The sequence below is a fragment of the Mycotypha africana genome (genome assembly GCF_025528875.1).
Source record: "Mycotypha africana strain NRRL 2978 chromosome Unknown BDF20scaffold_1, whole genome shotgun sequence".
Taxonomy (NCBI): domain Eukaryota; kingdom Fungi; phylum Mucoromycota; class Mucoromycetes; order Mucorales; family Mycotyphaceae; genus Mycotypha; species Mycotypha africana.
The window spans coordinates 3,277,079-3,299,721 of NW_026515725.1; the positions used below are offsets into that span (position 1 = coordinate 3,277,079).

The 22,643-nt window shown below is 37.3% G+C and overlaps 11 protein-coding genes and 1 non-coding gene across 12 annotated transcripts; 6 read left to right on the forward strand and 6 right to left on the reverse strand.

Moving 5' to 3' along the window:
- Position 1: 1 nt before the first annotated feature.
- On the reverse strand, positions 2 to 2,170 carry BDF20DRAFT_847618 (ATP-NAD kinase-like domain-containing protein). The gene is made up of 6 exons (XM_053079813.1): positions 2,144 to 2,170; positions 1,875 to 2,064; positions 1,375 to 1,776; positions 1,045 to 1,305; positions 402 to 958; positions 2 to 330 (listed from the first exon to the last, which is right to left on the reverse strand). Exons 2-6 carry the CDS (start codon positions 1,975 to 1,977, stop codon positions 154 to 156), a joined length of 1,500 nt encoding a protein of 499 aa, XP_052941242.1. The 5' UTR covers positions 1,978 to 2,064; positions 2,144 to 2,170; the 3' UTR covers positions 2 to 153.
- A 206-nt stretch (positions 2,171 to 2,376) lies between these two features.
- On the reverse strand, positions 2,377 to 2,912 carry BDF20DRAFT_847620 (uncharacterized protein). Its single transcript, XM_053079814.1, has one exon. It carries the CDS (start codon positions 2,698 to 2,700, stop codon positions 2,455 to 2,457), a length of 246 nt encoding a protein of 81 aa, XP_052941243.1. The 5' UTR covers positions 2,701 to 2,912; the 3' UTR covers positions 2,377 to 2,454.
- A 541-nt stretch (positions 2,913 to 3,453) lies between these two features.
- Positions 3,454 to 3,872, reverse strand: BDF20DRAFT_831980 (uncharacterized protein; the record flags this gene model as incomplete). The annotated part of the gene is made up of 2 exons (XM_053078497.1): positions 3,454 to 3,779; positions 3,845 to 3,872. The coding sequence occupies 2 exons, from the start codon at positions 3,870 to 3,872 to the stop codon at positions 3,454 to 3,456; spliced, it is 354 nt and encodes a 117-aa protein (XP_052941244.1).
- A 692-nt stretch (positions 3,873 to 4,564) lies between these two features.
- BDF20DRAFT_812330 (uncharacterized protein) lies at positions 4,565 to 4,912 on the forward strand (the record flags this gene model as incomplete). Its single annotated transcript, XM_053076769.1, has 1 exon — positions 4,565 to 4,912. The coding sequence occupies one exon, from the start codon at positions 4,565 to 4,567 to the stop codon at positions 4,910 to 4,912; it is 348 nt and encodes a 115-aa protein (XP_052941245.1).
- Positions 4,913 to 5,168: 256 nt separating this feature from the next.
- BDF20DRAFT_904344 (major facilitator superfamily domain-containing protein) lies at positions 5,169 to 6,941 on the reverse strand (the record flags this gene model as incomplete). Its single annotated transcript, XM_053083018.1, has 5 exons — positions 5,169 to 5,591; positions 5,657 to 6,429; positions 6,518 to 6,763; positions 6,837 to 6,867; positions 6,930 to 6,941. The coding sequence occupies 5 exons, from the start codon at positions 6,939 to 6,941 to the stop codon at positions 5,169 to 5,171; spliced, it is 1,485 nt and encodes a 494-aa protein (XP_052941246.1).
- Positions 6,942 to 7,941: 1,000 nt separating this feature from the next.
- BDF20DRAFT_80276 (uncharacterized protein) lies at positions 7,942 to 8,936 on the forward strand. Its single transcript, XM_053076423.1, has 2 exons — positions 7,942 to 8,604; positions 8,683 to 8,936. Exons 1-2 carry the CDS (start codon positions 8,063 to 8,065, stop codon positions 8,810 to 8,812), a joined length of 672 nt encoding a protein of 223 aa, XP_052941247.1. The 5' UTR covers positions 7,942 to 8,062; the 3' UTR covers positions 8,813 to 8,936.
- Positions 8,937 to 9,059: 123 nt separating this feature from the next.
- Positions 9,060 to 10,878, forward strand: BDF20DRAFT_904345 (nuclear export factor; the record flags this gene model as incomplete). Its single annotated transcript, XM_053083019.1, has 10 exons — positions 9,060 to 9,091; positions 9,159 to 9,299; positions 9,346 to 9,417; positions 9,485 to 9,626; positions 9,699 to 9,779; positions 9,861 to 9,995; positions 10,068 to 10,136; positions 10,203 to 10,332; positions 10,399 to 10,606; positions 10,674 to 10,878. The coding sequence occupies 10 exons, from the start codon at positions 9,060 to 9,062 to the stop codon at positions 10,876 to 10,878; spliced, it is 1,215 nt and encodes a 404-aa protein (XP_052941248.1).
- Positions 10,879 to 12,636: 1,758 nt separating this feature from the next.
- BDF20DRAFT_997747 (uncharacterized protein) lies at positions 12,637 to 15,084 on the forward strand (the record flags this gene model as incomplete). The annotated part of the gene is made up of 4 exons (XM_053085444.1): positions 12,637 to 12,702; positions 12,770 to 14,480; positions 14,559 to 14,932; positions 15,008 to 15,084. The coding sequence occupies exons 1-4, from the start codon at positions 12,675 to 12,677 to the stop codon at positions 15,082 to 15,084; spliced, it is 2,190 nt and encodes a 729-aa protein (XP_052941249.1). The 5' UTR covers positions 12,637 to 12,674.
- Positions 15,085 to 16,189: 1,105 nt separating this feature from the next.
- Positions 16,190 to 16,262, forward strand: BDF20DRAFT_t10. Its single transcript has one exon. It is a non-coding gene; the product is annotated as a tRNA-Lys (tRNA).
- A 1,711-nt stretch (positions 16,263 to 17,973) lies between these two features.
- BDF20DRAFT_904346 (ATP-NAD kinase-like domain-containing protein) lies at positions 17,974 to 20,106 on the reverse strand (the record flags this gene model as incomplete). Its single annotated transcript, XM_053083020.1, has 4 exons — positions 17,974 to 18,481; positions 18,565 to 19,147; positions 19,242 to 19,751; positions 19,980 to 20,106. The coding sequence occupies 4 exons, from the start codon at positions 20,104 to 20,106 to the stop codon at positions 17,974 to 17,976; spliced, it is 1,728 nt and encodes a 575-aa protein (XP_052941250.1).
- A 240-nt stretch (positions 20,107 to 20,346) lies between these two features.
- On the reverse strand, positions 20,347 to 21,152 carry BDF20DRAFT_909691 (uncharacterized protein; the record flags this gene model as incomplete). Its single annotated transcript, XM_053083619.1, has 4 exons — positions 20,347 to 20,491; positions 20,571 to 20,689; positions 20,752 to 20,898; positions 20,961 to 21,152. The coding sequence occupies 4 exons, from the start codon at positions 21,150 to 21,152 to the stop codon at positions 20,347 to 20,349; spliced, it is 603 nt and encodes a 200-aa protein (XP_052941251.1).
- Positions 21,061 to 22,638, forward strand: BDF20DRAFT_80572 (uncharacterized protein). The gene is made up of 3 exons (XM_053076505.1): positions 21,061 to 21,130; positions 21,220 to 21,316; positions 21,473 to 22,638. The coding sequence occupies exon 3, from the start codon at positions 21,478 to 21,480 to the stop codon at positions 22,468 to 22,470; it is 993 nt and encodes a 330-aa protein (XP_052941252.1). The 5' UTR covers positions 21,061 to 21,130; positions 21,220 to 21,316; positions 21,473 to 21,477; the 3' UTR covers positions 22,471 to 22,638.
- Positions 22,639 to 22,643: the final 5 nt, after the last annotated feature.

A 22,643-nucleotide genomic window follows, 5' to 3' on the forward strand; every position in this document is an offset into this window, starting at 1 on the left:
ACTGTATTCATATTCTTTTCTTTTTGTCTGTCATGACTGTAAGATGATCTTTTTTTTTTTTTAAAAAAAAAAAAAAGATGGGAATAGCAATGTCTTGAGTGAATGGAATATAGTAAGATAAATTAAATAATTAAGATCTAAGAGAGATAAGTTTTACACGTTGGTACGAATAAAGGAAGGATTTATGGTTAAAACTGACGCCAAGCGAGCATGTACTTCTACTTGGAAGGGTTTGGCAGGTGCATGTTCACCGTCAATGGCTATGTAGCCTTTCTGACCACTTTTTAGTATTGGTGTCAATCTAAAGGCTTTAATCTTCATATATTCAACCTGTTTACAGTTAATTCATCTGTTAGTCATGAATGATCGTGCATTGCTGTTCTTGGTTATTAAATACTTACAATACTGTTATCAATATGTTTACCAGTCTCAACCTTCGAAAACACATTCAGTTGTTTTGCAATACTCGCTGACCCGCGCACCAACAGTAAGTCGATGGTTCCGTCATTGGGCAACGCACAAGGATGGCTGAGCATGCCCCTAGATAATAGTGGTACTTTACTGGTTAAAAAGAAAGATATATCATCCTCAATCTTTATCCAATCGTTCGGTACTGGTTGATTTAAATCAGGAATGGTATCTTCCACTTCGCCTTCTAAATCGTTCAAAGGGACGCGATCAATAGTATTGTTACTAACGCTAGCATAAGAGGAGACGTAATCCTTTTTGATTTTCTCTTTATCTGATTGCACCACTTGCACGGCGGCTTCAATTTTATAAGTATGGCGAGAGAATATCTCTTGGAACATGCCGATCACAACTCGCGCATCCCCCATCCAACGCATGTGCTCTGTCCCCAAATCTGCATAGGATGTAATACCATAATTTTGTGAAAGGAAAGAAAAATACCGGTGATCATCGTATACGACAGAACAAAGGTCTAATGCCATTTGCTTTCCTATTTTTGAATAGCCGAATGAGCGTTTCTTGTTTTCTATGTGTATATGCGAAGCATCTATTCAATCTGCTACGCTTCTTTCTTACCTTTGATGACTTGCAATGCTGTATAGGTTGGATCAAATCCTCGCTTTTCTCCCAGCAAGGAGATACTCAGCGAGTTGCTGGTACCACCAGGAATGACTCCCAAGGAAATCTTTTTCATAGCTTCTCTTGCATCCTTCCTTTTCAAAAATCCATTTAAAACTTCGTGTATAACACCGTCACCGCTGACAGTAACTACAACATCATAATTATTAATGTCCAAATCTTGAGCGATTTGCAACGCATGTCCTTGGTGTTCCGTATCTTTACAAAATAACGTTTGTTAGCCCTCGTCTTCCAACCAACCACAACTGGTTCATTTTTCTGCTTTACACTTCACTTCAAATGCACACTTGGCACTTTCAAAAACGGGCCGTACATGATATTCAAAAATTTCTTTCGCTTTTCCTTGTCCACCAAATGGATTTATGAGTACTAATAATTTTCTGCCGAATTGTACGCCATTAAGCTCGTAAGCCTGACTTAGTAACGCATTGCAGAATGATTCTGCTTCTTCCTCCCTATCTGCTTCTATCGAATATGAAAATTTGTATAAATCTGAAAGAGAATCCTCGACTGTTCTGTCTTCCGGTAATACGGAATAAATATTGACCATGCGGGTGCGTTTATGATATGAAGCATTGATGATGTACAAATTATCGATAGGTAACAGAGTTGGATCAGGCCCCTTTTTAGGCGGTACTGGAACACAACAAACGGTTTTTACGGTTCTTGCTACAGAAATATTATTGACTTAATGAGAGGTTTCCCAAAGCAAAATAGCGAACAAGTGTGAATCGTGCGATTCACCTCTTTTTTCCGAAATCACTTACAAGGCTTAGCAGCTGTCAAATCTCCTTCAATTCGAAGCCCTTGCTCATCGAGTGTTAGCGTGACGGGATGGTTGACCTTATTGACTTTGAGTGTACGAATCATATACAATTCTGCTGTATAGAACAAACTAGCCAGCAACAATAAGAAAGGAAAATGTAAAAGGGCTCTTTGTTTTGCGGTTTCAAATTCAGGTACAAATACAGTTTTTTTTTTTCTTTTTTTTTTTTTTTTTTTTGTATTTAATTCACGAACTTTATTGTACAAATACAGTTTTTTTCGATTAAAATCGGTAATACTACTAGGCAACTTTGGAAAAATTAGTTACATATTTTTGCTAAATTCTATTATAAATTCAGACGTACTTACCAGAAATTACCAAATTGTTACCGAATTGTAAGTTGAGTAAATAAGGTCGAAACAGTAAGCATTCAGTCTTTGGTTATACTTTATGAATATCTTACTAACTTACACTGTAGAAATGTGTGAAGGAGTGATATCAATCACACATGAAAATGGAACTAATCTCGTTTGAAAACTGCAGGTCTTTGATTGTCATTTACTACAGCAAACATGAAAATATCATAGTTTTTTTGGCAGCATTGACGTCGCGATTCCAACTGTATTACAGTTTTTACACTGCAATGCAGCACGTACTCTTCGCTTTGGTGCTGCTGTTGTAACATTCTTCAAACTTCGATGTTTGCATACACTATATATCGGATTAGTCGGATATTCATTGATGATGCAGATTTCCACAGTCTCTGTTTGAAGTTGCTGCAGTTTCCTTTTTATCAACTTTACGGGCGCAGCTCGTTTACCCTTCATCGATGACGCAAAAGTTGCATTACCGAATGCGATGATTGTCTTACTAGGCGGAATAATCGGATCTTGCGGTGGTTGTGGGAGGTGTTCTGATCCGGCAGTCGACTGTTTCACGCCTGTAACACTTCCTTGTCGACACTTGCTGCTATTGCCTACAAGACGTCGACGTATTTTTGTGATAGCTTTCTGCTTTTTTCAGCGAAATCAGAAGGCTTTTTTGAATGATCGTTAGAACAGATACGCTTTTTTAAACGCTGGAATAAGAAGGAGACTGTATAGCCATCTGTTACCATGACGTTACTAATTGCCATTTGATTAGTATTGAAGTAAAAACTAAAGGCTTATCTGAATTGACTGCTGCTAATGTTTGCTCAAGCAGAGAACTAAACTTCTTCCTATTCAACGTAGCAGCAAATGGAATTTCAAAAAGTTTTCGACGAATGTAAGCCTTTGATACAACTTTTGCTGCTTGTGGCTCCATAATAAAAACCTTCTTTTGAACCTCCTTAGAGAGAAAGTTGAACCACTTGAAGAATAAGTGCGGCTTAGAATACAGTGTTTTTGAGTCTCAATCACTTGGCTGATACTTTTCCCATATGGCAGTGAGATTGGCGACTATCTTGTCCAGAGCATCACTTCTAGAGAGAGAGAGGCAGGCCATGAGGGGCTTGGTCCCTGCTTCTTTCCATGGACATAATGTGCTAATTTTTTCGTTCTGCTACCGTCAAATTTTTACAGAAGTTTACAGAATTGTTGTCAGACAACACGTTTCATGTAGGTAGTTCCTGGCGAGTGTTTCGTACTGTTTACCGCAATGGAAAGAACGCTTGAGTAGTTTATACTTTTTAACAGCTGCGGGTCTAAAGTCGTCAGGTCACAAAAGGTCTTGAAATGTTCTTTGATGTAGTCCGGTGCCTTCTTACCATTTCTGAACAGAGTTTGCTCAATAGCAGGAACATCAGCATCTTTGATTTCAAGCAACTTAAGGAACAGATAGTTGACAAACAGCGATCCCAAGTACAAAACTTTTGAAGTATAGGCTGCTACTTTCAGGATCTGTTCACAAAATTGTGTATGTTCTGCTACGTATCGTGTTGTCAAAGAACTGCTTCATTAACAACATCAGTCAATAAGTGATGGCTCTTACCAACATGCACCAAAGTTTTAAAAATCATTGCTATATACAGACAGTGACGTGTCCCTGCTCCTCAACTTTTAGATGTTATAGTATGCTTAACATATTACACAGGGTAGTTAAGCGCGCTGGTGATTGCTCTTGTTCCCTCGTTTTGTTGTGCCCTGAAAAAAGGAAAAAAAAAAACTAAAAATCCGTCTCAAACTGTTAGTAATAAAATCTAAAAAGTATTTATAGTACTTCTTAAATCTATTATTCTGTTCGTCTGGAAGCAAACAATATGAAAATCCGCATTGTAAATTAAATCTGTAATTGCTGAAAGGCCCTTTTCTCTGTTTTGATTGGATCTCACCTCGTGCTGTAAATCAAAAGAAGAACAATGGGAAGGGCAGGAGTAACTGTTCATCCGACAGCTGTACGTTTGATAGCCATATGACATCATGATAATTGATTTTGGCTATTTTTTTTTACGACTTCGTTGAACTTCAAGTGGATGAGCAGACTTATTGAGGTTCTCATTCAAAACTTATGTCTTTAGTGCAGTTGGCAAAAATCAGTATTAAAAAAATATCTTTTTTGCAGTCGAGCAGAACAAATGCCGACGCAGCAAGAGCTAGGTTTCCGGTTATACCTTGTTACCGTTACCAACCTAGACTCTTTGCTCACTCATCAATTCCTAAACCACCAAGCAACAGTATAGAAGACAAACCTGTCTCAAAAACTAAGCAATTTATGAAAAAGTATGGCTACGTTGGTATTGGCGTTTACCTCACTCTTAGTGCATTGGATTTGGCTGCCACCATGGCAGTCATCAATGTCAAAGGAGCTGGTAAAGTCGTGGAGATGGAACACTACGTGATGGGTAAAGTAAAAGGTTGGGTGGGTATGGAGCATCCACCTTTGGATAAAAGCCAACTATACGATCATAAACCATCCCTAACATCCGTTTTTGTCGTGGCCTACGGAATTCATAAAACGGCCTTGTTACCTGTTCGATTATCGCTTACAGCAGCTATTACACCCGCTGTAGCAAGACAGTTAAAGAATTGGGGATGGTTAAAAAGTAAACTTCCTAAATAAAATGGAAAGGCTTGTAGAAAAAATGATATCAGTATAGTATGCAACTCTGCTAGGGCTAAAAATCCTTGTCAGTTACGGAATTGATCTATATTATTATGATTTATATGAGTGCTAATTGTGTATGCAAGAAATGGTAGAGAGAAAAAGATGTTTAAAATAGGAAAGTGTATATATGCGGGTGTTGTGCGTTTGTATATGTATCTACGTATATTACAGAGTGAGTGTTTGAATCGATGAATGATATTTGAATAACTGTTTATGTATAAGAATGCGGTGGTGGGTTATGATTGCTGTCATTCTTTCGAGTCTCATAAGGCAGAAGTAAAGCACAAATACCAACGATAGTAAAGCCAACCACGCTCAGATAAAGCGGTAAAGAGGGATTAATAGCCAGTAAGAAGCCTGTCATGATAGGACTTAAAATACCCGCTATTCTACCGAGACCTGACGCTGTACCTACAGCCGTTCCTCTCACATTGGTACCAAACACCTCGGGAGTATAACCGTAGATGACAGCATACAACAATGTCACCAAAAATGAGACTGATGAGGATGAGAGTACCATAGTAAGACGCGAGGTAATTATGGAAAACAAGAATAAACAGACAGATGAGCCTAATGCTGAGATAGCCATGGTGCCTTTTCTACCAAGATTCGTTTCAATCATCCAAGAAGCAATCTAATATTGTACAACAGCTTGATCAGTTCTTGTTTATACCGTTTCCATAAGAAAATATGACTTACCACTGAGCCCGGTACACCTGCTATGGAGTAAATCATGTAATCCCAATATACTTGTTGGTGAGAAGGAGCCTTAGCTTCACCCTCAAATCCAAGCGTTTCGAGGTATTTCGGTAAGAACACGTTAAACATAGTATATGCAACAGCTGTAAAAGTCCAAATAATCCATACAAGAACAGTTGTCAATCTCCATTTAGGCCCAAACAACAACTGAAACGCCTTTGCTGAGTCTTTCTCGTTTATGCTTATCTCTTCGATACTTCTTCGTCCAGTAGATAGAAGTACGTGCCGTTCTGATGAATCATCAACAATCATTGTATCACTTTCATCATCTTCATCAGATGGATTCTCTACTACTGCAGTAGTGTTCCTTCTTTCTTGCATACTAATTCCATATGCCTCAGACATGGGTAATTCACTTTTATCAATTTGCACGTTCCCACCATTGATTTTTGCTATATTTTGTAATACAATGATGGTTTCTTCGTGCTTATCTTGACTCATCAAGAACTTTGGTGTTTCTGGTAATCTCAACCAGAATGTCCTCATGGCCAGCATGAGAATGGTGACGATAGAAACGCTTAACAACATTAATCGCCATCCTAAATTTTGAGTGGATATATCGCACGCTATGTTACTGTCTTGCGGGCAGCTCCATCGAGGTAAAACTATGTAAGCAATAATAGAAGCAATAACAGCACCGAAAGAGAAAAAGACAGACATGAACGTTAATAAATAGTGAAACTCTTTGGGTAAGAATTCGAGAAATAAGGCGCCTTTTTCAGCCAGGTATTATTGCAAGGAAGAGGGTTGATTAACATACATTGTATTGCCATAGTGTTCACAGTTTCTTTTTCTTCTTACCGTCTGTAGGCATATTTCCGCCAACGCCAAAACCAAGAAAGAATAACATTACACACAAAGTAGTAAAATTGTATGTAAACGTTGAGATAAGCCCAAACAGGGAGGTAATAGCCAATGTCATCGTATAGGGTACTTTTCTACCTCTTGAATCTGAATAAGTACCCCAGAAAAAGGCACCAAACGTCATACCAGCAAAGATTGAACTCGATAACGTACCGATCCATTCGTCAGATACACTATAATGTTCTACATACAAAAAAACATGTATTATTATTTGATATATCAGTCTAATCGAAGGTGCTTTATGGCTGTAAGGTACCTTGTACTCGTGGTAATATAATAGCAATTGTCTATCAATATTGTTAAAATCAAATTCTACTTGTAGTGTTGTATTACTTCAAATTTGATCTACCTGTAACCACATCTATAATAGTTTAAAAAAAATTGAGCTGTGATGTTAACTAAGTTCTTCGTTGACAATTGCATCTTTTTATTAGCTTGAAATTCGACAATTACATTGTCCGCTAACCATCCTAAACCACATAATATCTAATATAGTTGCAGTAGGAGGGACGTCCATCAGTAAATTTCATTAAGTAGAAAGTTTCCTTTGTTGTCTTACAAGTAACTTTTTTTGAAATAATCCATATCCAACTTTAGACAGTAAACTGTCCAAGACCTGATCAGCTGTTTTCCGAGAGGAAAGGGATTGAAGAGCTGTCTCAACATCTCTCTCTGCACTTGGCAATTCTGTGAATGTATGTACTTCTTCCATAACTGTCACAGTGCACTATTGTGTCAGTTCGAGAACAAAAGATGATGCTGTATAATATTGAGAGGGAAAGAGAAACTATAGTGTAGAATATTGAGGAATGATATACTTTTTATGTTACAAACAAATTGTTGGACCTTATTTGTATGTTAAATCAGCTACAGTTTTTGGCCCTTAATTTTGAACCTCAGCTTGCACCAACAGATAGTGGCTGTGATATAAAACTGATGCTTCGTTTAGAAAGGAAGTGAGGCCCAACCAAATCAGCAAGCAGTAACCCATCACATAGCTGGACCAAAATACTGTGCGCTGTTATATTGAAGAGCTTTTAGAAATAGTTTTAAGAATATTTGGGTAGGCATGACACTGAGAATTTTTATGTCATTTCCACCAAAGGATAAGATAAACCGTTGCAGAAGAATTTATCGAACAGTACTGAACGAGACTATTGTGCTGTATCAGTTTGTTTTCGTACTTAAGCAGATTGAGCGACAATCAGAAATATCTATTTGTTCAATGCTCATATTATAATGTTTGCAATATGGAAAATGTATCAAGAAATAGCGACTGAGTCAATTTTTTTTTCGCAAACCGTCTACAAATATAAAAATGCAACTGACTATTGCGTTCTTCTACTTCTTCCTCGTAAAGTAAGGATTTATATAACCCTTATTTTGTTATCAAAGTGTCGTACTCACAACAAAATTCATCTTCAAACCAGCCTTGGTATGGATAAATTATTAAAGTCTCAGATCTGAACCGGATCGCTTTGGATGGTAACGAAATTGACTAATTACGTCGGTTGTTATAGGTCAAGCAATACCAGTGCGCAACAGCAGCAAAATTGGCAACAGTACACCCAATATGGTGCGCCAGGTGCAGCTCTTACCCCACAACAGCAACAAGACTATGCAGCTTACTACCAACAATACCCAGCACAGACTGCTGATCAGCAAGCATATTACCAGCAATATTACCAATCACCATATAGCAATCCGCCTCCTCCGGGTGTAGAAGGGCCACCAGGCGTAGACATGCATACAGCACCTAACAATAATTATGACTATTCACAATATTCAGGTTATTATTCTCAGCCTACCAATAGTGTCGCTACCACTACTCCCTATGCTCAACAGCTACAATATAACTACAATTATCCCTATAACAATATTGATCGAGCTTCATGGAATTCTCAACCAATCTCAACGACGGCACAACAACACAGCCATTACACCGCACCGGCTGTGCGTCCTAGTCCTCCTGCACAACAACAACAACAGCAAAAGCAGCCCCAACAACAATTTTCGCAACAAAAGTAAGATAGAAAATGAAAGCAGTAGCAACAACTTCCGTATAATTGATTCATACTTATTTTATTCATCGATTGCATTAGGTCCTACAATGCTCCACTTTCACAATTTGTTCGTGGACAGCAGCAGCCCTTAACTGCAATACAAAAAACAGATACCACTCCTCCAACAACAGTATCGTCTTTTTCTGTGGCTTCAATAAGTAGGTTATGATGATTGACTTGGTAAAGATATCCGTCTTATTGTTTTCTTTTTTGTTATAATAGAGCCTCCTTTGAAGGTTCCACCTTGGTCAAAAAAGCCAGATAGTTCAGCACAACCATCAGCAACGGATAAGCAACATCCAGCTCCGTCGTCAACATCTATTTCAAAAGAATCGATACCCCCTGCCACAGCAGCTACTAAATCTCAAAGTGCCCAACAGCAATCAGAAAATGAGATAAATAACGAAAAGAATGCAATGGCTGTCGAAACTTGGCCTCCATCGTTAAAGTGAGTTAGATTGTCTTGTGTATCATTTTTTGTTTTTTCTGCTGAATGTATTCTAATGTCATTATAGACAATATGTACAGGACGTATTTGCTTGTTGTTCACCCGATAAAAGAGATGAAGCACAGGAACAGCTACGGAATCTTATTATTGAAAGTCATAGAGCAGGCACGTTATTAACAACGGACTGGAGTGAAGTTGATCTACCGAGGTAAATATTATATCAGAGAAGATAGAACTTGAGAATGTGACCATAGAAGTAACTGGAATTGTAATATCGTTAGTGCATGCACTAGTACAGCCGCAAAGAATAAAAAGAAAAAGAAAAGGTAATGATAAATGTAAAGGGTCACTTTAACTTGAAGTACATTGAGCTTACCTTTCTCAAATCAATAGTAAGAAGCAGAAACAACAGCAGCCATCAAATTTGACTGCAGACGAAGAAGCCAAAAGATTGAAGCGATTGAGAAGGTTCGAAGAAGATGCTGCACAATATCGTGCTGAGAATGTTTCATCTAATCTACAATCAATACATTTGGTAAAACAAGAGTTACACTGTCACTCAAAAGGAGCTCATCTTACTTACGGCGTATGTATCCTTTTCTTATAGGATGGTGCACCTCCAGACTTAAATCAGCCCGTTGTAGGCACATGCACAAAACTAGAGAAGAATTATTTAAGATTGACTTCGGTAAGCATTACTTCTCACGAAGTTATTAAATAATCAGAATGTTATGTTTGACACTGTTTCTATTTGTTTTTTTACTCGAAGGCGCCTGATCCAACAACAGTAAGGCCGCTTGAAATACTCAAGAAGACATTAAAACTTTTGAAAGAGAAATGGAAGAAAGAACAAAACTACACCTATATATGTGACCAATTTAAATCTGTTCGTCAGGATCTGACAGTAAGTTCTGTTGGTTAGGTTCAAATAGAATTAACGTTTGACGCTTACCGTTATATGTCCTCTTTCAAACAGGTTCAACATATTAAGAATGAGTTTACCGTTCAAGTATATGAAATTCATGCACGGATAGCACTAGAGAAGGTATATATCCCATGTAGGAGAGACTCAACTTCAATTGATGTATTAACCTTGTCAACTTTATTAAAGAGCGATTTAGGGGAGTATAATCAATGTCAAACGCAATTGAAAGATCTGTATGCGAGAGGAATTTGTGGCCATGACATGGAGTTTACCGCTTACCGAATTCTATACTATTTACATACTCAAAACTGGGGAGGTAAATGCACTATTATTTCTCAGTTTTACTATCTTTCTTAACGAACATTATATATATTGTATGTAGATGTCAACTCTGTTATGGCCGATTTAACACCAGAGCAAAAAGAAAATGAATTTGTAAAACATGCATTAGAAGTACGCTCTTCACTTGCTACTGGCAACTATCACTGTTTCTTCAATCTATACAAATGTGCGCCTAATATGGGCGCTTATTTAATGGATCACTTTTGTGAACGTGAACGCGTCCAATCTCTAATCACATTATGCAAAGCGTAAGTTGATATGCGAAACTTTATGAAAGTCTGGCAACATAAAATTTATGATTTATTGTCTATATAGCTGCCGCCCAGATATTCCATTCAGCTTTATACAGAATGAGCTTGCGTTTGATACAGAAGAACAAATGCTGAAATTTTTATCTGAGCAAAAGGCAAAGGTATACAGTACGAAAGGGAATGGATATTTAGATTGCAAAGGTGCTCTTGCAGGGTTACTAGAAAGTCAAAAGAAGTTCAAAAAAATTGATATCAAAGGTCAATTATAAAGTATAAAACAAAATTAGATATTGCTACAATAGTTCGATTGTGTATTATAAGAAAGTTTCAGCCATTTGCAGCAACTTATATAATTGCTATATTTTCCTCCATCATTCCAATATCAGTCTAAAAAGAAGAGGGACGATCGAAATAATAGGTTAAATATCGTATTAGTCGTATTCTGCTTTAAGATGAACTTATGTACATGCATATCGAAGCAGCCTATTCTTCATACCAATTTATCGTGTTTGTTTAGAATTCTCACCCAGATTGTATTTATATTATCGACCCTATAAAGGGCATCATGAAACAACTGCTATCGTAGGATAAATCAATCATATTGTTCATAAGAGAAGTATCCTTGGGTGCTTTTGCTCAGATTTACAGCGGTATACTGAGAATTTTCTATTGATAAGAATTATTGAAAACGGTTATTACCGCAGTAACATCGATGCTACCGTGCAAGGCTAGCTTGTACGAAAAGATTTACTATCCTTTTCTTTTCTTTTCTCTGTGAATATACCATTTTTGCTCGAAACAGTTCAATGCCAAATAAATAAATAGAAAAAAAAAAAAAAAAAAAAAAAAAAAAAAACCATTTTTTGAGCATATGTAAGATGCATGTACTTTGGTTTGTTGGAGGGCTAATCAGTTACTATCATGCTAGACACAACTTAATGTAGGAACAGACATCAGCCGGCTGAAGATAAAAGTATAACGATATCTGCAGCCAAATACTACTCTTGACTAACAATTTTACGTGTTGTTAATGAAATTAATTGATGAACAAAATAAAATGAGTTTTATTACACATTTCCGAAGAGAAAGAGATCAAAGAGATTCCAAAAGTAGCACCATAGACATCTCTGCCTCTTGTCCTTACAATTTGATCTAGCGTTTCTCCGTTGCTTTTGTCTTTAGTGCTGTTGTTTGTAACAACATAAGATGCTGCCTTTGCATATTTTTAAGCACATACTATAGCTGTTCGTACTGTCAAACGAACCGTTTTAGGATGCTTCTTCGTAGGGTGTCTTCTCTCCTCTACAGTCTCATCCTAAACACCTTTCGAAATCACTTCAAACTTTGTATATCAACTTTCAGGTTTACCGCGAGTACTTTCTAATCGTCAGCTATATTTCCATATTTGAATCATTTCATCTGCAAAGTTACTGATGGAGTCAATGCATAATTGGTAGAGTTTATGTTCTGTTTGGAATAGAAGAAAGAGACTGAAGGGAAATCCGTTTTAAGGCACGAATCGACGTATAACAAGCAGAACAGAAATAGTTAAAAGAGAAACATTTAAGGATAAACAAATATTACGGACAGAAAAGTTCCTTGGACTCAAGTTTAAAAAGATATATCAAGTAGATTGGGATGTACACTTTACTCCAATGCCATTTCTACTCTGTATAGAAAAGCAAACACGTATTATAACCTATGTCATACAATCGATAAGCCAAAGAAAAATTGGTGGTCTGGATCAATTTGTCAAGAAGCAAGAGTAGCATTTTGGCTCTCCAAATCATATATATAAACAGATAAAGATACATCAAAGTTTCACCTTTTCATTTATTTATCATTAAAGGGCTTCAATACGTGTGAAGCGCTACAGAGAATGGAAGTATATCAAAGCTAACTCTTTGAATAATCTCAAGACCTCATAGGCTTGAAAAAAATCGTTTTTCAATCGGAGATTACAAATTTTGAAAAAGTATCGATTTCTTTCTCAACTGAATACATTGCTTCAACTCCTTTTCTTTGCACTTTTACCAGCGCTGATCGTCAGATCGAAACAACTGAAATGTCCTCTCTTATCAGTACTGGTGTTAGTAAGTATATTTTTTCTATGATTAAACTCATTGATTTTTATGGGTTCACTTATCCTATTTATTTCAGAAAAAAATAAGAAGACTTTTACACCTAATGCAGGAAGGCGCAAGGATCGTAGTAAAGCTGCAACAAATAAATCAACGCAAAGAAATGAACCCGAACCGTTACCGGCGGTACCATCCTTGACACAATCCACAGATCTTTCGCAATCCTTCGAAACACAAACTCAACTTCTCACACAAGATGCACCAGTCATCAGCTCTTCATCTTCTGTTACAGATCACAAAAATAGCACGCATGTGAGCATAACAACCGCCCTTTCTCCTTCGTCACAGCTTGAAGCCTCTACGAGTATTGCACCTTCAGTGAAGATTATTGCCGCGACGTCTTCAGTAGCGGACAATATGCCTGATAATACTGTAAATAATGTTATCAATTCTCCTAGAAACCCCGTTGAGAAAGCTATCCATAAATCAGCCATCTTTGTTGAAGATGATGATATTAATCTGCAAGATGAAACAGCTGATATGGTTATTCCAAAAGTAGAATCACCTAAACCTTCCATTGAAGAAGTTGAGAGAGCAGTTCAATCATCCAGCACAAGTACTAACACATCGACAACAGCAGCAACGTCTGTTAGAATTAGAGAATTAAAGATTGAAAATGGTGATGATTCAGACAACGAAGGAGCTTCTGTTATCAAAGTGCACGAATTAGCAGGCATAAAATCAGAGTTAAAACCGCAAGCAGTCATAACTTCAAGTTTAGACACTATCACAGAGGAGTCTTTAACAGAGGAAGAATTGGCCATCAACGGACGTAATTCTTCATCGATGGTATCGACACATACCACTGATAATGAAAAAATAAGGGGAAAAGAACAACCTTCACTTCCTATAAATAGAAAAGCGCATAAGCGGAAAAATATTGATGAATCCGGTGAAGTAGATGAGGACCACGAGCGTGATATAGATATTGACGGGGATGAGGATCATATTGATGACGATGAACAATCAGGCGCTAGTACATCAGCATCTACGAAAGCTCCAAATAGACACAGAAAGAAGCGAAAGCATATTGCAAAGAAACTAACAACATCAATTGAGACTCCAAGTCGCCCTAGAAAGCCATCCATCGCTGAAACAGTAGATCCGCCTTCTCGCTTAAGACCTCGACAGGCGCCTGCTGTTGCTATCGGTATACCAACTGTTGCTAGTGTTTCTGATGGACGCGTAGTTCAAGAAGTGCGAGGTCAAAATGATAGCGACGAATCTCACAATGGAGCAGACAACGACAGCGAGGATATTGATATTGATGAGATTGATGAATTGGAGAGTATGATGAATAGTGATCATATAGATACCTTCCTTGAAAGAAGACGAAGGAGAGCAAAGTCGATGAGAGGAAAGACAAAAGGGAAAGGCCGAGGCCGACCAAAGGATCACTTCCGCCTTGTGGAGAATATGAAGACACTAGAAGATCTCGCCAATGATGAAACCCCACATAAAGCATCACATTTAGAAAAGCCTATGTCGTATTTCATCAAGGATATTGATGGAATTGTATCAAAAACCTACAAAGAAATGGAAATAGCTCGTCAAGCTGAATTAAAAAAGCAGGAGGCTTTACTGAAAATGTCACCAGAAGAGGCGGAGGAGTTGAGGAAAAAAGAGGAAGAGGAAAAGAGAGCAAAAGAAGAAATGAAAGCTGCGGAAAAGTTAGCTGCAGATGAAGAACGGCGTAGAAGAGAAGCAGAACGCCCAGTTTTAACTGAATCGTAAGTAATTTACTCGCTCTACGCGAATTGTAATACGACTGAAAAGTGGGTTGTGATTTAATTTATAATAAATCTTAGTTCTAATGCCGTTCAGGTGCGTATTGTGAATGGTGAAATTGTTCTGGACACAGACACTCTAGTGGTAGAGAGACACCAAGGACGCCATGATGAAGGCTTTAACGGTGACGCTATGGAAGTAGTGGAAGAAAATGCTATGACAAGAAAAGTCAATAGCACAACACATGGTAGAAGAGAGAAGTCAGCCAAATGGGACGAATTAGAAACTGAGGGATTTTATGATCTGCTATCGCAATTTGGGACTGACTTCAATACTATCTCGAAGATGATGCCTGGCAGAACCCGAAATCAAATCAGATCAAAATTCAATAAGGAAGAGAGAATGAACCCATGGAAAGTAACTGAATATTTAGTAAGGAAGAAAAAGCCAGTTAGTACGTGTCACAGTCCGAATACTTGTTATTTTAGATAAATTCAAACTAATACTGATATGAAATTGTTTATAATAGATCTTGATAAGTTTAGAGAAATTGTTGGCGAATTGGATGCCGTGCCCGAGGAATTTACCAACCTGGAATTAGCATGATTTTTCTTTTTTTTTTTTTTTCCCTACATTCATATACCATTTTCAATCGATAAGATAAATATTTCCTTTTCCTCATGTGACATGCAGATTTTACAGATTTTAAACAGACTTATTTTATTATATTTCCATTTTTTTTATGAAATAGCCAACAACCTCCTCTTCTTTCTCAGTTCTTCCTGTTCATTGTGATGCCCTTATCTGGACGATGTTAGGAAAAGCCAAGCTTGTGCTCCCAAGATAGCCGAACGGATATAACATAATCCAAGCGTTTGACTATTAGTCAATGATAAAGAGTAAAGACATCGAACTCCTTTCAAACAATATTAAACTATGGATTAAGGTAGACGATAAACCGCGCCAGGCATAACAAACATTTTAACTCTATTCAGAATGTTGACAGTGACCTTTTAAATATGAGTGGAATTAACCAGTGCTGAGCTACTAAACAAGCTGTAGTATTTCATTTGAGGCAAAACGATCATAGTGATAAGCGGCATCATACTAATGTGCGCCAGACTATGTAATTATTACTGTGGCTGTTCTGTTGTTAGTTTGAGGCAGCTTTTTGGATACAACAGCGTCCGTAAGATATGATTGAATACTGATCAGAATTTAGATGCTGTGTATGAAAGATGGAGAGAGCAAATAGAACACAAGACAAAACATGAAGAAGATCTGTATCCTCAGTGACCTCTATCAATCAAATATGATCCCCAATGTTCCGTGTTTTCAGTTCTCTTTTTCTGATTCTTGAACTGTAATTATTCAGAGTTGAAACGGCAACCAAATGTATAACTTTTTTATGATATTATATATAATATATATGTATACAGCCTCAAACTCTGAATCAATGATGAAAGTATATTACGTATTAAATGATAATGTAAAGATCAAAATAAAAGTTCGTTGTCAAAGGCATAATTTATGGAGAGGAGGTACGTGAAAAACTATCGAAGTTTTCAACTCAGCCTAATGCGGCTAAAGTACGGGTCACAACAGAACCGAATTTCATATTTACCCGGTCCAGAAATTTTAATTATATCATGTGATTGACATTGAATTTAATAAATAAGGTTCATATAGCTTACTTCAAAAACAGCTAAAAGCCTAGCTAGCTCAATCGGTAGAGCGTGAGACTCTTAATCTCAAGGTTGGGGGTTCGAGCCCCCCGTTGGGCTTTTTTGATAAAACTACTGATTTTCGTGATACGTTTCTGCATTTTACTGTAGTTAGCTATGATTGATCGTGCTCATTTGTGCCATTATAGTGTGTCTTTTTCTGTTTATTATTATGGATATTATGTTTGAAGGGAAAATAAAATTGATTACTTTTTATTTAAGCATTGTCTCTTTATATACTATATTGTTACTGTACCTAGGCTTACTATACGAATATTTCTTAACACAAGATTTAAGTGTATTGATTGTAATCCTTTGCGTATTGTTACAAGCCGACATCTCCAAATATAGATACAATTCAACTAGTTGTTACGATGGTGTTAGCTATGTATCTTGATTTTATAAAAATGTTACTATCAATTAATTTAATTCCTATCTCTGAAAATTATATAAGCCCTCACACTTCTCCATCTCGGTAAAATGCAAATCTCTTATTTCAGTCACGATTACTCTAACTCCTCTACTTACAAGTGTAACAGTGTTTATACACTTTCTACTTCTATGAAGTATACCTCAACCATTTTAATTATATACTGTGAAGCTATTGCAACCTTAATATAACCAGATTGTACGAAGATACATCTCAGATTACTGTAATTTGTCAAGCCAGAGACAATAAATCTAATCGTATCATTCTACTTATAGGACTTAGAAAAAAAGTCTAGTTACTAAAGGCCTGCTGTTCGATATTTTTCTCTACTTCTATTTCTTGCTTTCAACCCTCCTACAGAACCATAAGTGGGAAACGCAATCCATTAGACGTACTTTTACACACTGTATAATGACTTTATACAATATTAGACGCACTTTACTTGAACTATCCCATATCATCTTAGTTTATAACCTATATGATCTTCTCCTGTCAAAGATGCTGTTGACTGTCTCTGTTCGCTAAATGACTATTATTTTCTCTAATATCACTATTTCTTTCATACATCTACGTCAATAGACTGTTATTTTATACTATTCCCCCCCCCCTCCCCGAATAATTTCTATACGTAAGTCAGTGAACTTAAAAGAACGCTTTGTCACAAAATATCTACACAAATCAGTTAGACACATCATTACGAAAAGACATAAATGTATAAACGGAACACATAAGATATAATGTTAATAGTACCTTTGAAAAGCTTTTAATACTTTTTTTGTTCCCGTCTATATCTGATTATTATCGTCTGCCTTCGTTTCCCTAATCTTAATAGGTTGTTCAATTTTTATTGCTTTGGACTCATTTCAAAACTAAGCATCTCGTCTCTGATTTTATTTTAACTTTTTCTACTTTATGTCTATTTTGCCTTTTTATTGTTCTCTTTATACGGTTCGCTTGCTTAAAATGTTGTGCTCATTACTCTTAACTAAATACAACTCTTCTCTTGCTATTTTCTGTCCAAGAAAGAGCTCTTAATTTACTCAAAGCCATAGCAGCGACTACTATTATCCGCAAAATGGCAGAGGAAAGGAGTAATTAACGCACGGAAGATATCATTCTTGCACTTTTTAAACATAAAATCTTGCTTGAAACACAACATGAACGATGTGCCGTCCTCGAGTAGCTTTAAAAATAGATAAACCAGAAACAATATATGGTGCTTAAAAATGAAAATTAAAATGTTGGTTCAATATTAAGCTAATCAATATATGTACGTATAAGTGAATATAAGGTAATATGCAGGGTAATATCTTTCCATTTAAACAAGAAATAGACAAATATTTAATGTTCTCTATCATTTCTCGAGCCCAACTCATCCAGTACAAGTCTTCCTTGAGACTTTGAGTCGCTTTTACCAAGTGTCCAAATTTGTGCGAACCTATTAAATTCGATAGACTTCGGATCTTTCATTTCGTAGAATTCTCCATCACACATGATACACATCATGTTTTTTTTCTCGTATTTATGTCGTTTCTTGTCTTTAAGAAAAGCTTTGGCTTTTGTCCAAGTCGAAGTTTTCCCGTCTAATTTGTTTACTTCCTTTACATGGTGCTCAGGCTCACGAAAATTGATGTCAAAAGGTGAATCAAATTGGCCTATGCGAGAGACATGACCGCGAATATTGGCTAGCTTTTTCAAATAACTAGTCATATTTTCGATACTCATAACTTCCAATCGTCCGTCATTGGCACGTTGTGGCTTCCAATTGTTAGGATCACATGGTCCAGAGCGATTTCGAACTGATTCTAAACCCGTTTGCGCTTCTCCCCATAAATCCACTTCTCTGCCCCTGCATTCATATGTCGCAAAGGACAGTTAGTTATCGAAATACAATGATAATATATATATATATATGCTTAAAAAACACCTTACCAAATATGTGGTATATTTTGTATGACTAAATCGATTGGACTTTTCATCATTTGTGAAATGTCGGATGGAAGCATGCCTATGCCCCGCTTTTCTGAGGGCGTCAGCCATTCTAATACCTTATTGTCCTGTTGGGAAAAATCAGATATAAAGTGTGACAGATCTGGGAACCTTCGCCAGAATACCCATTTCGAACTTTCTTGAGCATATACCAGCTTATTAGCAAGCCTATTACCTGCCCGGTGGGCCTCAAATCCGCTGCCTACAAAACCTTGTACACCAATCGAAACATAATTGCTCATCTTCCTAACCATAGAATGCTCACAATCAGAAGTGTGACCTTTTACTTCAGCAACATCATGGCCATCTTTTCGTTCTTTCGGGCCAGCTTCTCTAACATATCCAGACGGGTATGCTGTCATTGTCATTTGCCAGATATCCAAGCGAGCAGCATCTGACTTTTCTAATCGCTCAGCAATCAGTTCTTCCAAGTTTTGCAATCTAGATCCCAGAAGATCCTTGTCAGGAATTGTACGGCCCCAACCCAGAACTTGACTGAAGTCATTGCCTGTACCAAAAGGGATACCTGTAAAAGAAAACGACAGATATTTAAAGGGTTGATGTTGAAGTGACACTTCTTAACGATTCAAATGTTTGACGAACATTTTAGAAAAACTTACAAGAGAAGTATACTAAATCAAGGTCGATCTTATAGTTGACTAAAAGTTCAAAAACGCTCATTACTGTCCCATCACCACCAGCACTCCACACATGGATTTGTCTCTGTTGAGCTGCCTGTGATAGTACACCCTTTTTATTGTCGCTATGGGAAGAAGATGATGATGATTGAGATGCTTTCTCTCCACTATTTCTGTCACTGGTTTCTTTTTCATCATCGCCATCAGATATCGGTGGAACTTGGCCGAGCTTCAATTTTGCTTCCACAAGCTTGATTTTTCGGACGCCATCTGTCACATCCTCTTCGTTTAAGATATCATGCACCTCCACTTGCACTTGTGGAAAACGTCGTAATCTGAAGTGTTGAAGAGGTAAGTTGATCAGATCTTCACCTTTTTTATCGCCAGAAAGTGGGTTGACGAAGATAAATAGGTAAACACTGGGCTTGCCTTCTGAAATAGTGTCATTGAGCTTAACAGAATGGTCGATCTTCCCATTGGATGTGACATACGCTGATGGTCTTTTACTATCTAAATTATTGCTAAAGGAGTGATCCGGAGGCGGCGGTGTTCGAGGGATTGCATCATCCTCGTCTTCGTCGTTTGTGAAGGACGTAGATTGAGTAATATTTGATGTGTGTGGATAAGCAAAATCATTTTCTATTGTTGATGAAGGCAATAACTATCTCATATTAGATTCCTTAAAAGAGATAGTGTTAAACGAATAATTCTACTACTTACCTGTGATTCGATTAAAATTAGAATTATAGCTAACTTCACATTTATTGACTGCAGGCTCTAATTTTTTACTTAATTGAACATTATCAGAATTATTGTCCAAGTTTGGCTCTGATACACAGTCTAACATGTTGCTTTTGTTTGCTGATAGCAATGATGGAAAAGGAAAAAAAGACTAATTTTGTCTATGATCTAACAGCTTTTTATGTCAATTAAAGGGGCTTTTTATTCTTTTTGTAAAGATATTATGATGTCATGTTGATGCTTCTTTCACATAGATTTTTCTTGCAGTTGCCTTATAAAGACAATCCAGGGAAGAGACGGGGAGAAAAATAGAGTCTCTGCAAGAGTAACGCGGCTCTCAAAACTTTTATTTGGTGTTATCCCTGCTTGAGGTGAGTGATATGATAGACTTTCTGCGATGCTCTTGCTGTGCTTCCTGTTCGGGCTTTGTAATAACCACCGTGCACGGACAGTTATGTGCAATGTAGTCGCTGACGCTTCCCAAAAGAGTTCTGTATATTACACAGATTGTTAATCAAAACATAATGTATCAATGCATAACTGAGCTTATAAATATGGGGCATATTTTACCTTTTGATGGCGCCCATATTTCGGGCACCCATAATTACTACATCGGCTCTAATTTCCTTGGCCTTTCGCAAAATTTCGTGCTTTGGATCACCAACCATCGATATGGCTTTGCAAGCAAACTTTTACAGAGAGATATCAGTGACATTCAGTTTAACCCAAGGCGCTCATTAAGCATACAAACCTTTTTCTTGTTCAAATCCTCGGCAAATGTTCGCAACAAGTGATGGCTCTCATTTCTTCTCTCCTCACTCACTTCATCAATATAGCCAGTAGAGTTAATATAAGGGGCTACGGGTATATCAATTTGTCGAACATGAACAAGTACAACCTTCATATAACATAATGTCAATAAATATGCTCAACATTGTCTAATAGACAAGCACTCCCTACCAAATCTTTTTCGATTGAAATAAAGTTGTCCAAAGCCCATTTGTAGGTAACTTCAGCTGATAAAGGATCCAAGCAAAGAAGCACGACACGGCTCAAATTGTCATTTCCTGAGTACGTATGAACGAGGGAATCCCTTCTGTTCGAGACGCCACCTTCAGCAGTTGTGGTTTGTAGGTTACTCTGTGACGACATGGGGTCAGTGTTTATAATTGAAGGTAAAAGATAAAGTAGAAGATAATAAAAGTTTAAAAAAGGACAGAAACCGGTGCAGAACCCTTTCTCTTTCTTTTCTACTTTAGCATGAAAACTCAGAAGATATACCGTAGGGCTGTTGCTTCTGCATGAATACAGTTTCTGTAACAAATCACATCAGCCAATTAAGCATTTTAACCCCGGCTTTCTCTCCACTTCTTTTTGCATAATTAACGCAAGTCACTTGTCAAAAAAAGGGGAACCCTTTCTTTTATCTTTATACAAGCCCTAAACTATCTTTACTTATCATTTAATACCAGACAGTATGCTTTTCTCAGTTCAACCAAGGCTAAAGCAGTCAGTGAAGTATATACAAAGTAGCTTTGCGAAGCGTAGTCAATGGACAAAAGCGTCTCTTCATAAAATGAAGAAAAACGATCTATTACGATTAGCCAAAGAGAATCACTTGAAAATAAGCGGTACAAAAAACGATATGATCGTTCAATTGCTCACTCATCAAACAGCCAAAATAGTTGGTACTTCGACGCCGACATTACATAGCATACGGAAAACCATACAAAAAGATAGTGGAAAGGAAGCAGAAAAGCTTCTTCAAAGCAAACACCAAATTCAAGAACGTAAATCAGTAGCAACAGAAGGAGCAACAGAGAAAAATGATGTGGGGAAGGGAGATTCAGAAGGCAAAGATACACCAATTGATATGGACTGGGTGAATGCTTTCGACATAAAATTAGGTCAAAGAAGTAGTCGATTTGCATCATTAAGTAAGCCTTCCAAAGAACAAAGAGCATCTAGGCAAATAGGTATCAATAAAGAGCTGGAGAAAACACTCCAGCATCCGCCGTCGTCAGATGCACAATCAAAATCTGCTCAATCTGATACGATACTTGTCCATGAGGTACCCTCAGCTCCAAGTGTGAACGCAGACAATGTGACTCAATCTGATCTACAAGAATTAGCTGACATGGATCAAGAATGGGTAAAGGCATTCGAAATGAAAGTAGAGTCGAGAGGTGCGCGACAACGTCATCAAGTTGGTGATACGTTATCAATCAAAGCTGGTACACCATCCCCGTCAAAGTCATCAACAGCATCTTCCAGCGGGAGTACAACAATGGCAGACAAAAAAGTCATAAGGGCTCCTACAGCATCAGAAACAGAAATACCCCCCCTAGATGATAATACAAAAAAAAATAGCAATAACACCTTTATAAGCGCAGCTATAGGCTCTAGCATGCTCATATGGTATTTTGGCGGAGGAGAAGGATTTAGTCGAATCTGGCATTTCTTCATGTGAGGGACCTAATCAAAACGGCATATCATAGATTGTACTATATATTATACAAAAAGCTAGTCTACGGCTAGAATCTGCGGGGAAAAAAAAAAGTATTTATTATCTAAAAGACAGAATGGTTACAAATAAATATAGAGTAGCTTGAGCAATGAGTGCGCATCTGCATCTCCAATCCT

Excerpts from the sequence above, each read along its gene's own strand:
- BDF20DRAFT_847620 (XM_053079814.1), bottom strand. The coding sequence starts at position 2,700 with ATGAAGGGTAAACGAGCTGCGCCCGTAAAGTTGATAAAAAGGAAACTG.
- BDF20DRAFT_80572 (XM_053076505.1), top strand. The coding sequence starts at position 21,478 with ATGCTTTTCTCAGTTCAACCAAGGCTAAAGCAGTCAGTGAAGTATATA.
- BDF20DRAFT_80276 (XM_053076423.1), top strand. The coding sequence starts at position 8,063 with ATGGTAACGAAATTGACTAATTACGTCGGTTGTTATAGGTCAAGCAAT. Across the intron at positions 8,605-8,682 it reads CAACAATTTTCGCAACAAAA|GTCCTACAATGCTCCACTTT; the intron begins GTAAGATAGAAA and ends CGATTGCATTAG.
- BDF20DRAFT_847618 (XM_053079813.1), bottom strand. The coding sequence starts at position 1,977 with ATGATTCGTACACTCAAAGTCAATAAGGTCAACCATCCCGTCACGCTA. Across the intron at positions 1,777-1,874 it reads TTTGACAGCTGCTAAGCCTT|CAAGAACCGTAAAAACCGTT; the intron begins GTAAGTGATTTC and ends ATATTTCTGTAG. Across the intron at positions 959-1,044 it reads AGCATTGCAAGTCATCAAAG|GAAAGCAAATGGCATTAGAC; the intron begins GTAAGAAAGAAG and ends ATTCAAAAATAG.